This window comes from Macaca mulatta, chromosome 2 (genome assembly GCF_049350105.2).
Source record: "Macaca mulatta isolate MMU2019108-1 chromosome 2, T2T-MMU8v2.0, whole genome shotgun sequence".
NCBI lineage: Eukaryota > Metazoa > Chordata > Mammalia > Primates > Cercopithecidae > Macaca > Macaca mulatta.
In genome coordinates this window covers 162727913-162745144 of record NC_133407.1, presented here as the reverse complement: position 1 = coordinate 162745144, position 17232 = coordinate 162727913, and the positions used below count along the sequence as shown (strand labels likewise).

General features: G+C 35.0%; 1 protein-coding gene across 2 annotated transcripts in view; it reads left to right on the top strand.

Annotated features, from left to right (window-relative positions):
• The window catches only part of STXBP5L (syntaxin binding protein 5L), a 488800-nt gene that overhangs the window by 98567 nt on the left and 373001 nt on the right, over positions 1 to 17232 (top strand). For both annotated transcript variants that reach the window (XM_015129967.3, XM_015129965.3), the window contains exon 4: positions 16816 to 16897. In XM_015129967.3, coding sequence (XP_014985453.2) covers positions 16816 to 16897 — 82 coding nt within the window. The remainder of the gene's footprint in view (positions 1 to 16815; positions 16898 to 17232) is intronic.

The following is a 17232-nucleotide window of genomic DNA, read 5'->3' as shown; positions in this document are numbered from 1 at the left end:
ATCTATAGGTTCAATTTAGTCCCAGCAAGTTATTTTGTAGATAATAGCAAACTGATTCCAAAGTGTATATGGAATGGCAAAAGACCCAGAATAACCAACACAATCTGGAAGGAGAGCCGTTGGGAGACTGTCATTACTGGACTTCAAGTCTTATTGTAAAGCTATAGTAATTAAAGACAGTGTGGTACAGGTAAAAGAATAAATAAATAGATCAATGATACAGAATAGGTAACCCCAAAATAGATCTATATAAATATAGTCAACTAATCTTTGACAAAGAAACAATGGCAATTCAGTGGAGAAAGTATAGTCTTTGAAACAAATGATGCTGGAACAACTGGACATCCACATACCAAAAAAAAAAAAAAAAAAAAAAAAAAAAATTCCAGACACAGTCCTTACATCTTTCAGAAAAATTATCCCAAAATGGATCATAGACTTAAATGTAAAACACAAAATTATAAAACTCTTAGAAGATAACAGAGGAAAACCTAGGTGATGTGGGTTTGGTAATAGCTTTTCAGGTACGATAGTAAGAAAAGAATCGGTAACTTGTATTTTATTAAAATAAGGCACAAAATGGCAGATAGGATGCAGAACTAACTTGCAGCTACCACTTGGATGGACAGACCAGCATGTGGAGACCCACATCATGAACTTTTACTTCATGAACTACTGCAGGAACATACCAAGAAAGACAAGAAAATCCATAGACCCTTTGAAGGAGGTGGATTGCTGCTGCATGCTCTGTGGGACAGCCAAGGAACTGTGAGCCTGCTTGCTTTCTCAGCTTAGAGACTTGTAGCCTGAGGCAGGTTCTCAGCCCTGCTCACTGGCTGCCTGGAAGTAAACTCTGTGCTGTTGAGGGGGTACAGTGAGAGTGAGACTGGGCTTTCAGCTGCAGGCTCCCTGGGAACTGGGTGAGGCCTGTGGCTGCAAGCTTTTCCCCACCTCCCTGGTGACCTGTGGGATGCCCCCGGGAACATATCTCCATTGGCCTGAAAACTACACCCCCATTCCTCAGCAGCCACAGCAAGCCCTGCTCAAGGAGAGTCTGAGCTCAGACATGCCTAACCCTGACCCCAACTGATGGTCTTTGTCTTCCCACCCTAATCGGAGACAAATGACATAATCCCTTGGGAGCTATATGGGCCTGCCCACTACCTGAGAAACCTGAATACTTATCCAACGGTGACCATAGGGCAAGCTTGTATCCTCCCTATACAACTGCAGCTGATGTGCTCTTGAAACCCCCACCTCATGGCTGGAGGCCAACGAACACAAAACCAACACACTTACCAAAAATATAACCAAGGACCTTCACAGAGTCCACTTCACTCCCTACCATCTCCAGTGGAGCAGGTGCTGGTATCCATGGCTTAGAAACCTGATAATGGATCACATCACAGGACTCTTGCAGACACTCCCCACCCAGTACCAGCCCAGAGCCCAGTAGCTCCACTAGGTGACTAGATTTGCAAGAGAAATAACAATCACGCAATTTGGCTCTCAGGAAGCTCCACCCCAGGAGAAAGGGGAGAGCACCACATCAAGGGATCACCCCACGGGACAAAAGAATCTGAACAGCAGCCCTGGAGTGCCAGATCTTCCCACTGACATAATCCACCCAAATGAGAAGAAACCGGAAAAACAATTTTGGTAATATGACAAAACAAGGTTCTTTGACACCCCCAGAAAATCACACTAGCTCACCAGCAATGGATCCAAACCAAGATAAAACCTCTGAATTGCCAGAAAAAGAATTCAGAAGGTTGACTATTAAGCCAATCAAGGAGGCACCAGAGAAAGGTGAAGTCCAACTTAATGAAATAAGAAAAAATGATACACGATACGAATGGAAGACTCTCCAGTGAAATAGATAGCATAAATTAAAAAAACAATCACAACTTCTTGAAATGAAGAACACACCTAGAGAACTGCAAAATGCGCTGGAAAGGCTCAGCAATAATATTGAACAAGTAGAAGAAAGAACTTCAGAACTTGAAGACAGAGCTTCTGATTTAATCCAATCCAACAAAGACAAAGAAAAAAGAAAAAATAATGCCTCCAAGACGTTTGGGATGATGTTAAATGGTCAAACCTAAGAATATTGGTGTTCCTGAAGAAGAAGAGAACTTGAGTGTTGCAAATTAAATTAACAAATGACAGATTAATGGTAGAATGAGTTTATAAATTTTATTGATGGTAATATTTTTATTTTACCTGAATGGGGCTTCACAGAAAAGAAGTGGAAACCCAAAGAGATGGTTAGACTTGAGAGCTTATATACCACTAGAAGTTACCTGAATTCCAGAGCTGAATGTATCCGAGAGCTGACAGAATACTGAAAGCTATTTGAATTTCAAACACCAAGAGAAGAAATATCTCAATGCTCAACCAGAGGCATTCAGTAGCAACCTCAAAAAGATTTTACCTTAGTGGTAAGACTAAAGAAATCCTAAAGTAAAGCCACTCTAGACCCATCCTAATTCCCTAATGACATATGAGGCAAAGCATCTTTTCATATGCTTATTTGTGATCCATAGAGCCTCTTTGGTTATATATGTTCAGAAATTTTACCAATGTTTAAATTAGGTTGTTTTCTTATCATTGAATTTTTAAAGTTCTTTAAACTTGTGGACAGCAATTCTTTAACAGATATGTGTTTTGCAAATATTTTCTCCAAGTCTGTGGCCTCTCTTTGATTCCTTTGAGAGTGTCTTTCAGGCCAGGGTGGAGCAAGATGGCTGAATAGGAACAGCTCCAGTCTCTAGCTCCCAGCGCGAGTGACACAGAAGATGGGTGATTTCTGCATTTTCAACTGAGGAATGCAGCTCATCGCCAGCAATGGATCAAAGCTGGATGGAGAAAGACTTTGACGAGTTGAGAGAAGAAGGCTTCAGTCCATCAAACTTCTCAGAGCTAAGGAGGAATTACGTACCCAGTGCAAAGAAACTAAATATCTTGAAAAAAGAATGGAAGAATGGATAACTAGAATAATCAATGCAGAGAAGGCCATAAACGAACTGACAGAGATAAAATCCATGACACGAGAAATATGTGATAGATGCACAAGTTTCAGTAACCGACTCGATCAACTGGAAGAAAGAGTATCAGCGATTGAGGGTCAAATGAATGAAGTGAAGCGACAAGAGAAGTCTAAAGAAAAAAGAAGAAAAAGAAATGAACAAAGCCTTCAAGAAGTATGGGATTATGTGAAAAGACCAAATCTATGTCTGATTGGGGTGTCTGAAAGTGAGGGGGAAAATGGAACCAAATTGGAAAACACTCTTGAGGATATCATCCAGGAGAACTTCCCCAACCTAGTAAGGCAGGCCAACATTCAAATTCAGGAAATACAGAGAATGCCACAAAGATACTCCTTGAGAAGAGGAACTCCAAGACACATAATTGTCAGATTCACCAAAGTTCAAATGAAGGAAAAACTGTTAAGGGCAGCCAGAGAGAAAGGTCGGGTTACCCACAAAGGGAAGCCCATCAGATTAACAGCAGATCTCTCAGCAGAAACTCTATAAGCCAGAAGAGAGTGGGGGCCAACATTCAACAGTCTTAAAGAAAAGAATTTTCAACCCAGAATTTCATATCCAGCCAAACTAAGTTTCGTAAGTGAAGGAGAAATAAAATCCTTTACAGAAAAGCAAATGCTTAGAGATTTTGTCACCACCAGGCCTGCCTTACAAGAGACCCTGAAGGAAGCACTAAACATGGAAAGGAACAACCAGTACCAGCCATTGCAAAAACATGCCAAAATGTAAAGACCATCGATGCTAGGAAGAAACTGCATCAACTAACGAGCAAAATAACCAGTTAATATCATAATGACAGGATCAAGTTCACACATAACAATATTAACCTTAAATGTAAATGGACTAAATGGTCCAATTAAAAGACACAGACTGGCAAACTGGATAAAGAGTTAAGACCCATCAGTTTGCTGTATTCAGGAGACCCATTTCACATGCAGAGACACACATAGGCTCAAAATAAAGGGATGGAGAAAGATCTGCCAAGCAAATGGAGAACAAAAAAAGCAGGGGTTGTAATACAAGTCTCTGATAAAACAGACTTTAAACCATCAAAGATCAAAAGAGACAAGGCCATTACATAATGGTAAAACGATCAATTCAACAGGAAGAGCTAACTATCCTAAATATATATGCACCCAATGCAGGAGCACCCAGATTCATAAAGCAAGTCCTTAGAGACTTACAAAGAGACTTAGACTCCCATACAATAATAATGGGAGGCTACAACACCGCACTCTCAACATTAGAAAGATCAATGAGACAGAAAGTTAACAAGGATATCCAGGAATTGAACTCATCTCTGCACCAAGCGGACCTAATAGACATCTACAGAACTCTCCACCCCGAGTCAACAGAATATACATTCTTCTCAGCACCACATCGCACTTATTCCAAAATTGACCACATAATTGGAAGTAAAGCATTCCTCAGCAAATGTACAAGAACAGAAATTATAACAAACTGTCTCTCAGACCACAGTGCAATCAAACTAGAACTCAGGACTAAGAAACTCAATCAAAACCGCTCAACTACATGGAAACTGAACAACCTGCTCCTGAATGACTACTGGGTACATAATGAAATGAAGGCTGAAATAAAGATGTTCTTTGAAACCCATGAGAACAAAGATACAACATACCAGAATCTCTGGGACACATTTAAAGCAGTGTGTAGAGGAAAATTTATAGCACTAAATGCCCACAAGAGAAAGCTGGAAAGATCTAAAACTGGCACTCTAACATCACAGTTAGAAGAACTAGAGAAGCAAGAGCAAACACATTCAAAAGTTAGCAGAAGGCAAGAAATAACTAAGATCAGAGCAGAACTGAAGGAGATAGAGACACAAAAAACCCTCCAAAAAATCAATGAATCCCGGAGCTGGTTTTTTGAAAAAATCAACAAAATTGATAGACCGCTAGCAAGACTAATAAAGAAGAAAACAGAGAAGAATCAAATAGACGCAATAAGAATCAAATAGACGCAATAAAGAGGATATCACCACCGACCCCACAGAAATACAAACTACCATCAGAGAATACTATAAACACCTCTATGCAAATAAACTAGAAAATCTAGAAGAAATGGATAATTTCCTGGACACTTACACTCTCCCAAGACTAAACCAGGAAGAAGTTGAATCCCTGAATAGACTAATAGCAAGCTCTAAAATTGAGGCAATAATTAATAGCCTACAAACCAAAAAAGTCCAGGACCAGATGGATTCACAGCTGAATTCTACCAGAGGTACAAGGAGGAGCTGGTACCATTCCTTCTGAAACTAAAAAGAGGGAATCCTCCCTAACTCATTTCACAAGGCCAACATTATGCTGATACCAAAGCCTGGCAGAGACACAACAAAAAAAGAGAATTTTAGACCAATATTCCTGATGAACATTGATGCAGATCCTCAATAAAATATTGGCAAACTGAATCCAGCAGCACATCAAAAAGCTTGTCCAACATGATCAAGTGGGCTTCATCCCTGGGATGCAAGGCTGGTTCAACATATGCAAATCAATAAACATAATCCAGCATATAAAAGACAAAAGCCACATGATTATCTCAATAGATGCAGAAAAGGCCTTTGACAAAATTCAACAGCCCTTCATGCTAAAAACTCTCAATAAATTCGGTACTGATGGAACGTATCTCAAAATAATAAGAGCTATTTATGACAAACCCACAGCCAATATCATACTGAATGGGCAAAAACTGGAAGCATTCCCTTTGAAAACTGGCACAAGACAGGGATGCCCTCTCTCACCACTCCTATTCAACATAGTGTTGGAAGTTCTGGCTAGGGCAATCAGGCAAGAGAAAGAAATAAAAGGTATTCAGTTAGGAAAAGAAGTCAGATTGTCTCTGTTTGCAGATGACATGACTGTATATTTAGAAAACCCCACTGTCTCAGCCCAAAATCTCCTTAAGCGGATAAACAACTTCAGCAAAGTCTCAGGATACAAAATCAATGTGCAAAAATCACAAGCATTCTTATACACCAGTAACAGACAAACAGAGAGCCAAATCATGAATGAACTCCCATTCACAATAGCTTCAAAGAGAATAAAATACCTAGGAATCCAACTTACAAGGGATGTAAAGGACCTCTTCAAGGAGAACTACAAACCACTGCTCAGTGAAATAAAAGAGGACACAAACAAATGGAAGAACATACCATGCTCATGGATAGGAAGAATCAATATTGTGAAAATGGCCATACTGCCCAAGGTAATTTATAGATTCAATGCCATCCCCATCAAGCTACCAATGAGTTTCTTCACAGAATTGGAAAAAACTGCTTTAAAGTTCATATGGAACCAAAAAAGAGCCTGCGTTGCCAAGACAATCCTAAGCCAAAAGAACAAAGCTGGAGGCATCATGCTACCTGACTTCAAACTATACTACAAGGCTACAGTAACCAAAACAGCATGGTACTAGTACCAAAACAGAGATACGGACCAATGGAACAGAACAGAGTCCTCAGAAATAATACCACACATCTACAGCCATCTGATCTTTGACAAACCTGACAAAAACAAGAAATGGGGAAAGGATTCCCTATTTAATACATGGTGTTTTAAAAAGTACACACCTTAATTAAAAATACATTATTGCTAAAACAAACAAACAAAAAAAACAAACAAAAAAAAAGCCTGCTAACAATCATTTGAGGCTCCAGTGAGCTATAATCTTTTTGTTGTGGAGGGTCTTGCCTTGATGCTGATACCTGCCAACTAATCAGAATGGTGGTTGCTGAAGATTGGCATGGCTCTGGCAATTAAAACAAACAGTGGAGTTTGCCATATCAATGGTCTTGTCTTTTTCACAAAGGATTTCTCTGTAGTATGCAGTGCTGGTTGATAGTATTTTACTCATAATAAAGCTTCTTTTAAAATTTGGAAAAAAAAAAAAAAAAAGAAAATGTGGCACATATACACCATGGAATACTATGAAACCATAGAAAAGGATTAGTTCATGTCCTTTTCAGGGACATGGATGAAGCTGGAAATTATGATTCTCAGCAAACTAACACAGGAACAGAAACCAAACACTGCATGTTCTCACTCATAAGTGGGAGTTGAACAATGAGAACACATGGACACAGGGTGGGGAACATCACACACCAGAGCCTGTTGTGGGGCGTGGGACTAGGGGAGGGATAGCATTAGGAGAAATACCTAATGTAGATGACGGGTTGATGGGGGCAGGAAACTACCATGGCATATGCATACCTGTATAACAAACCTGCACGTTCTGCACCTGTATCCCAGTACTCGAAGTATAAAAAATATATAAATTTCCAGAATTCCCAGGCCCCACCTTAGAACTATTGTATCAGAAATTCTCAGGGTAGGGCTCAGCCATCTGTGTATTAACATGTGCTCTAGATTATTTTGATGCATGATAAAGCTTGAGAATCAATATTTTAGGAAAACTCAGTGGCTTTTTAAACTTGATCAAATAAAGCAATAGCTCCCCTTTCCCCAAGAAAGAAAGGGAGTTTATTTTTTTAATTTTTATTTATTTTTTATTTTATTCATTTATTTATTTATTTTTATTTATTTATTTTTATTATACTTTAAGTCCTAGGGAGTTTATTAAAAGGATATTGGGTAACTAACTGGGAGAGTTGGAAAAATGAGTTCAAACAGGCTTCCAAGAACAACATCGCAAACCATGCTATAGAATTGACCTAATGTAGATTGTATTGACACTCTTTAAACAAATTATGATCTCTTCTCCCACTGTATCTTTATTGCATGTAAGAATTACTCAGAGAAGGAAAAGGCTGAAAGATAAGCAGCAACCAGTTCATGAAACACCCCATAAACCACATGATTAAAACCCCATAAAGAATTTGGATATTATTTTCATGGCAGGAGATTTTCATTGTGGAAATGCCATTCCTTCAACAGAAGGCCCATCCATATTATGAAGGGAAACCTGCTGTACTCAGTGTTTGCTGATTTAAATATTAATCACATAAAAAGTATCTTAATAGCAAGATTTAGACTGGTGTTTGGTCAAAAACTGGGTACCTAAATGGACATAAAATTAACCACTACACAAGGAGACCAGTTAAGGAGTTGCAATGTGCAAGATTTGATAGTAGCATTAAGAATGGGCAAAAATAGATGTACTCAAGAGATACTTAAAAGTAGAACTGACTAATATAATGTGTTGAATTTGGAATAGAATAATGGATTATAGGCCTGACCATCTTAGTGGATGATTTTGCCACTCACTGAGATAGGATACAGAAAAAGCAAAGCAGGCTTTGGTAGGAAATATAACCAGTTTGTTACATGCTAAATATAAGATTTTTGTGGTACATGCAAGTAGAGTAATCTACTAGGTATTTAGATGCATTTTCTGAAATTTGGGGAAGAATTCTGAGCTGCAGATAAAGCTTTGGGAATCATAAACATATAATGGTAATTGAAAGCTGAGATGTCCCAGGAGGAGTGAGTGAGTAAGGTATGAAAAGAAGTAGGTCTAGAAAAGAATGTAGGAAAATATATAAGAAGTAGAGAAAAATAATTTCCCAAGGGAACTTGAGAAGTGATGGCCAGAAAGAAAGAAATTGGAGAGTCTTGTTATTATAAAAAGCCAAAGGAAGAAGAATGTATCATGTAGAAAGGTTGGATTATAAAGTCAAATTTTCCAATAGGGATCAAATTAGATAAAGATTGAAAAGTGATAATTGAATTTAGCTACTAGAAAGTTGTTATTTGTGACTTTATTAGCCACTAGGTAATAAATTCATGTGATTTTTATGGTATGTTTACCCACTTGGTGTTAAACCAATATATTACCAAGTAATCTGTAAGTGTATTTGTAATTTTAGCCTTAACTGTTATATATTCTTGTAACTAAGAACCTTTTTTAATAATTGAAAGATAAATTATAGTGTTTTATATAAAATTATACACTTTGAGTTTTATGAACATTTGTTATAATTATATAAACTAAATGTCACCACTGAAAAGTATCAGACTGTGAAAACATGAATTAAACTGATTAATAAATTACTGCTTTAAGAAATACTTAAAAGATCTTGAAACATTTTAACTCTTATTAAAAATAGTATTTTCTCATGCCATTTCTATGTTTTAAAAAATTGATTCTATGCAAGTCTTTTGGATAGTAACTACTAAAATAGTACTAGGAAACTAGGCTTTGGATATTATTTTAAAATGAGTGTCTATAAAATACCACTTTCTAGGTAGCAAATGGAGGTTAGTAATATAAACAAGACAGAAACCATTGGTTTCTTTGTTTTTTTTTTTTTTCTTAAATTTATATACATTTAAGGGGTGCAAGTGCAGTTTTGTTGCATGAATATACTACATAGCGGTGAATTCTGAGTTCTTAGCGTAACCATTACCCAAATAATATACATTATACCTATCAAGTAATTTCTCATCCCTCATCCTCCTCCCTCTCACCCTTCTGAGTGTCCGATGTCTATTATTTCACACTTTATGTCCATGTGCACACGTTATTTAACTCCCATCTGTAAGTGAGACTGTAATATTTGACAGTTTCTGAGTTGACCTAACTTAACAGCCTCTAATTCCGTTCATGTTGCTGCAAAAGATATGATTTCATTTTTCATGGCTGAATAGTATTCCACTATATATCTCTCTATATAGCTGTACCTATATCATCTATCTATCCATCCATCTGTCTATGTACCTATCTAGCTCACATTTTCTTTATTGAATCATCCATTAATGGACACTTAGATTGATTCCACATATCTGCTATTGTGAATAGTGCTGCAATAAACTTATAAGTGCAGTTATCTTTTTGGCATAATGATTTCTTCTCCTTTGGGTAGATACCTAATAGTGGGATTGCTGGATTGAATAGTAGTTATATTTTTACTTCTTTGAAAAATATCCATACTATTTTCCATAGAGTTTGTACTAATTTATATTCCCACCAACAATGTATAAGTGTTGCCTTTTCTCCACATCCTTGCCAACTTCTGTTATTTTTTGGCTTTTAAATAATAGTCATTCTGACATAAGAAGATATCTCATTGTGGTTTTAATTTGTATTTCTCTAATGAATAGTGTTGTAGAGCATTTTTTATATACTTGCTGGCAATTTATAGGTCTTCTTTTTTGGAAAAAATGCCTGTTCATGTCCTTTGCCTGTTTTTTAATGGGGTTATTTGTTTTACTGTTGTTGAGTTGTTTGAGTTCCTTGTAGGTTTTGGTTATCAGTCCACAGTATAGTTTGTGCATATTTTCTCCCATTCTGCAGGTTGGCTCTTCACTCTGTTCATTGTTTCCTTTGCTGTCTGAAGGTTTTATTTTAATTCAACCCCACTTGTCTATTTTTGTTTTTGTTGCTTTTGCTTTTGAGGTCTTAATAATGAATCCTTTGCCTAGGCCAATGTCCAGAAGAGTTTTCCCAAGTTTTCTTCTAGTAGTTCTATAGTTTGAGGTCATACATTTAAGTCTTTACTCCATCTTGAGTTGGTTTTTGTATATAGTAAGAGATAGGGGTCCAGTTTCATGTTTCTGCATATGGCAATCCAATTTTCCCAGCACCGTTTATTGAAAAGAATGTCCTTTTCCCAGTGTATGTTTTCACTACTTTATCAAGTATCAGTTGGATGTAGACAATGTGGCTTTATTTCTGGGTTCTCGATTCTGTTCTATTGATATATGTGTCTATTTTTATATCAATATCATGCTGTTTGGGTTACTGTAGCTTTGTAGTATAATGTGAGGTCAGGCAATGTTATGTCTTCAGCTTTGTTCTTTCTGCTTAAGATTGCTTTGGCTATTCTGGCACTTTTGTTTGTTCCATATGAATTTTAAGAGTTTTTTTCTAATTCTGTGAAAAATGACATTAGTATTTTGATAGAAATTGCATTGAATCTGTAGATTGCTTTGGAATGTATGGTCATTTTAATGAATCTAGATGAATTTAAGGAAAGTTGCCATTTTAACAATATTGAATCTTGAACATCTTCATTTGTTTTGGTCTTTAATTTCTCTTTGTAATATTTTATAGCTTTCAGTGAACAGGTCTTAAAACATCTTTTGTTAAACTTATTCCAAAGTATTTCTTGATGCTATTTTAAATGAATTTTTCTTAATATATAATTGGTCTTTGCTAGTAGATAGAATTACAATTGATTTAAAAATTTGGGGGCTGGACATGGTGGCTCACAACTGTAATCCCAGCACTTTGGGAGGCTGATATGGGCAGATCACTTGAGGTCAGGAGTTTGAGACCAGCCTAGCCAACATGGTGAAATCCCATCTCTACTAAAACTATAAAGATTAGCTGGGCATAGTGGTGGGCTCCTGTAATCCCACTTACTTGGGAGGCTGAGGCAGGAGAATCGCTTGAACTCAGGAGGCAGAGGTTGCAGTAAGCTGATATTGTGTTACTATACTCCAGCCTGGGCAACATGAGTGAGACTCCATCTTAAAAAAAAAAAATTGATTTTGGGTTCTACAACCTTGTCATTTATTTGTTTCAGTAATATTTTATGGCTTTCTTGTTGTTTTCCTATATAAATTTTATGTTTTCTACAAATAGAGTTGTCTTCCTTTCCAGCCGGCATGCTTTTTATTTATTTTTCTCACCTTAATGTACTTGATAGTACTTCTAGTATCTAGCATGATAGTAAATAGAAATAATGATAGATGATTCTTGCTTTATTCATATCCTAGGTAGAAAGTATCGTTCCTCTTGCTGTTAAGAATAATGTACAAATTTTCCTTAAATGCACTTAATCAGATTGAGGAAGTTCACTTTTCCTAGTTTGCTGGGAGATTTTATTATGAAAGCATCTTAAATTTTGTCAAATGTTTTTTCTGTGTCTATCAAAATGATTGGTTTTGTTTTCAGTTGATAGGATGACTTACATTGATCGATTTTTAAAATGTTCAACCAACATTGCATTCCTGGCGTAAATCCCACTGGTTATATTATATAATTCTTTAAACATTTTAAAAATATATATATTTTCTAGAGATGAGGTCTTTCTCTGTCACCCAGACTCGAGTTCAGTGGCATGGTCATAGCTCACTGAAGCCTCAAATTCCTGGGTTCAAGCAATTCTCCCATCTAAGCCTGCTGAGTAGCTGGGACTACAGGCATACATCATCATGCACAGCTAATTTTTCAAAAATCTTATTTGTAGAGATGGGGTCTCACTATGTTGGCCAGGCTGGTCTTGAACTCCTGGCTTCAAGCAATCATTCTGCTTTGGCTTCCCAAAGTATTGGGATTCCAGGAGTGAGCCACCACACCTGGTGGCTTTTTTTTTCTTTCTTTTTTTCTTTTTTTTTTTGAAAGGTTCTACTCTGTCATCCAGATGGGAGTGCAGACGTGTGATCAGAGCTCACTATAACCTTAAACTCCTGGACTTAATCTTCTTGCCGCACTGTCCTTATTATCTGGGACCACAGGTATGTGCCATTGAACCCAGCTAATTTTATTATTTTTTAAAGTTTTGTAGAGATGGGGTCTTGCTATGTTGCCCAGGCTGGTCTTGAAATCCTGGCCTCAAGTGATCCTCCTGCCTTGGCCTTATGAAGCACTATAGGCTTTTTATATGTTGTTGTATTCAATTTGCCAACTTTTTTGATTGGTATTTTTTGAATCTATATTCATGAGAGATATTAGTCTGAAGTTTTCTTGTTTTATGATATCGTTTGTCATGATGTGGTATTAGAGTAAAAGTATTTTTATAGAATGAGTCAGAAAATCTTTCCTCCTCTCAATTTTTCTGCAGGAATTTTATAGAATTGGCATTATTTTTTCCTCTAAATGTATCATAGATTTTATTTTATAAGTAATGGTATCTTGACCTGGAGTTTTCTTTGAGGAAATAATTTTAATTAGAATTAATTTGTTTAGTTTCATTAATTTGTATAGTGCTGTTAAATTTCCTGCTTCTCCTTGGGTAATGTGTGTCTTTCTGGAAATTTGTCCATTTCATTTAGATTGTCAAATTTATTGGCATAATTTTGTAAATAATATTTGTTTGTTGTCTTTTTAATTTCTAAAGTTTTTTTGGTAATATTCCTTTCCTTATAAAGGAAATGTGTGTTATTTCTTTTTACCTTGATCACTCTGGCTAAAGGTTTATTAATTTCATTGAATTTTTCAAACCAGCTTTTGGCTTCACTCTTTTTTTAATCGTTAATCTGTTTCTATTTTACTGATTTATCTGATCATCTTTATTATTGTTCTCCTTTTTTTCTGGTTTTGATATTAATTTGCTCTTCTTTTTCTAGCTTCTTAATATGAAAGCTTACATAATTCAAGATATTTTTCTTTGCTAATATAGGTAGCAAAGGCTGTAAATTTTTCTCAAAGTGCTGCTTTAGCTGCATCTCACACTTTTGGTATGTTATATTTTTATTAGTGTGTTAAATTATTATCTAATTACTCTTATGGTTTTTTTAATCAATGTTTATTTAGTAGTTTGTAATTTAATTTTCAAACATTTGGAGAGTTTTCTGGATGTTATTAATTTCTAATTCAATTATGGTCAGAAACTATACTCTTTATGATTTCAATACTTTCAAATGTTTTTATGCTTGTTTTATAGTTCGAAATATTTTATCTCTTAGTAATTGTTTCTTTTATACTTCAAAAATATACGTATTCTGCTCTTTTCGGGTTGTGTGTTTTATAAATGCCAATTGGGTCAAGTTGGTTGATAGTCTTTTATTTATGTCTTCTTAATTTTTACTGATTTTGTCTTATGTTAGTTATCGAGAAAGAGGTGTTAAAAACTCCAACTGTAATTGTGAATTCATCTGTTTCTCTTTGTGGTTCTATCATTTTTGTATCATGTATTTTAAGCTCTGTAATTAGGTGTATAATTTAGGATTTTTATGTTTTTTAAAAATAATTTGACCCACTTATTATTATGAAGTGACCACCTTTAACCCTGGTAATGTTCTGTGTTCTGAAATCAACTTTACTGTATATTAATATATCTTTCCACCTGTATCTTGATTAATGTTAGCATGGTGTATAATTTTCCATGTTTTAACTTTTAACCTATTTGTATATATTTAAAGGAGGTTTGTGTTCAAAGCACATACTTAGGTCTTGCATTTTTGTCTTCTCTGACAATCACTGCGTTTTAAATGGGGTGTTTACCCTGTTTGCGTTTAGTGTGGTATTGGTATGGTTGGGTATAAACCTACCATCTTGCTCTTTGTTTTCTATTTATCTTGCTAGTTCTTAGTTTCCCCCAACAATGTTCTGCCTGATTTTTGTTAAACTTTTTAATGATTTCATTTTGTCTCCTTTGTTGGCTAATTTAGCTATAATAATCTTGGTGATTGCCTTATGATTTATATTAATAGTGTACAGCTGTACCTTATCAAAGTTTACCTTCAATTAATGTTATACTACTTTATGAATGGTACAATAGTAAAGTTTCTATTTCTCCTACTATTGGCTTTTGTGATATTGTTAACATCATTTTACTTCTACATATGCTATAAACCACAAATGTACTATTATTATTTTTGCTTTAAACAGTAAATTATCTTTTAAAGATAACTTATATTTTATATTTACCCATATATTTATCATTTGAAATGTTCTTTATTCCTTTTTGTATATCCAGATACTATTTGATATCATTTCCCTTTTGCCTGAAGACCCTCTTTAACATTCCTTTTAGTGCAGGTCTTTTCAGGATGAGTTATTTCAGGTTTGTGTGTCTGAAAAGTGTCTTTATTTCAGTTTCATTTTTGAACACAATTTAATTTTGGTCATTATTTTAAAAAATATTTTATCTCTTCTCTCCCTCCTCTTTCTCTTTTTTATTACTCAAATTACAACTTATTAGGCCATTTGACAGTGATCCGCAGTTCATTGGTGTGCTGTTCTTTCTCTATGCCTCAGTTATTTTTTTCTCTGTGTTATATTTTGGATAGTTTTTCTTGACTTATTTTCAAGTTCACTAATCTTCAATGTATTTTTTTTTAATCTCTAGATATTCTATTTGAGATAGTTAGGTAGGTAGATGGATGGATAGATAGATCTATCTTCTGTGTATCTACTTAACATGCTCAATCTCCTCTCTACCTTCTTCAACATATGCAGTGTAGTATAATAAATGTTTTACTATCCCTGTCTATTATTTCTATCCTGTTTTATTTCTGGGTCTCTTTCTACTGATATTTCTCCTTGTTACAAGTTATATTTTTTAGTTCTCTGCATTGAATGGCATAACTCTTGAATTTTACCTTTTTGAGTGCTAAAGTTTTTTGTATTTGTATAATTATCCTTGATCTTTGTTTAGTATGCAGTTAAGTTATGTGGAATAGTTTGATCCTTTTGTAACCTGGTTTTAAGTATTGGTAAGCAGAACCAGAGCAGTCTTTATCTTAGGGAGGAATTTTTCCTCATACTGAGGTAATATTCTCTGAGTACTTTGCATGTGAATTCTGAGGGCTTGCACTTTTGCTGGTAGGAACATGAAAAATTCTTGCCTCAATATAAACTTTGCTTTCGGTTTGTTTTCTTGATTTCTTTTTCAAGAAGTATGCTTTTTCTTCTTGGTTTGTTCTTTCCTCAGTCTCAGGTAGTTTTCTCAAACTTATTCCTTCATTAGTACTTAGCTAAAGATTTGAGGAGGACCCTTCTGCAAATCTCTAGAGCTCTTTTTTGTGTCACATTTTCTTCTTTGCTACTCAACCCTATGAACTCTAGTTGTCCCTGGCCTCCCTAGACTGTTAGTTCTGTCTCCTTACTCAGTAGGCCTGCTAGATTTTATCTGGGTTCCCCCTCCTTGTGCTGGAGTCTTGAAATTCTCTCTAGGCAGTAAACTGGGGCTATCATAAGCCTCGCCTTATATATTTTCTTTCTTTCGGGGATCATTGTCATTTCCTACCTGATGTGTAGTGTCTTAAAATTTGTTACATAAATTTGGTAAGATTTTTAATTGTTTTAGGTAGTGAGTAGATCTGGCCCACATTCCTCATTATGACCATAAGTGGAGACTCTCATCTAATTTATATCTTTATGCAAGCAAACAAATGATAAGTAAATATACATATGTATCAGATCATTTGGTATAGAATATGTAAGTAAATTTTGTTATATGGTGTTTTCTCATTCCTTTTTTTAACCTCCATTCCTCCTCCTTCCTTTTTTTCTCTCTATCTCTTCCCTATATGTTATGTAGTATAGTGTAGATGACTTGTTACTATTTATTTTCTAGTTTTCTTGTTTTTTTACCTTATTTGTCATGTTTTTCTATGTAGATATTTTATACTTTTATTTAGTCAACTATGTCAATCAATTTCTTTATGATCTCTGGGTTTTAAATTATGCTTAGAAGATTTTTTATATGTCAAGATTATCAACATATTTACCTGTGTCTTTTTAAACTCATCTTATGATTTAATTATGTCAAATTATTGACTCATTTTGAATTTATTTTAGTGAAAAAAGTGTTTAATCAATTAAAATATCTTAAATGAAATGAGGTGTATCTGGATTCCCAATTCTTTTTTAACTTCATGGAAAAAGCTGCTCTCTTTCAAATTCCTTACTGTCATTCTATTTTTCAAATTGTTGGAGTATTAAACATCTGAGCTATACAATTTAACTTACATCTACTAAGAGTAAGATTTTTCAACTATTTATAAAAATAAGGGAAACTAAAAAGCAAAACATCTGATGCTAAATAAGTTAGTTTCTTTACTCATTAATATTGGTGCTAATTAAATGTTAGAATCCTTGACTTTTATTATATTAGACTCGGGAGACCTGGTGTTGATTGCTATTGCCAACATGAAAGTGGCGCAGCTGTCCTACAGCTCCAATTTTTGATCAATGAGGTAAGGATTATTTTTTGACTACTTAAATCACACACTCCCCCACTACACAGTGAATCAGTTAATGTAATTTTTAAATACTGTGATTCTAAATGCTTAAATATATATGCACTCAATATTACTTCTGATTACATTTTTCACAAAAGACTGTACTCCTGTATTGGTTTATTTATTAAATTCTAAAGAAAAAAGATTGTATATATCATATTCTGTTATTGTTACTATATAGCATAATTTAGTTTAATTATTTAAATTTTTAAAAAAATCCTAATGTCCTTTGATTGCTTCACTGGCCACTAATTTGTTTTTCTATCCACTCACTTCCCACCAACTTAAAT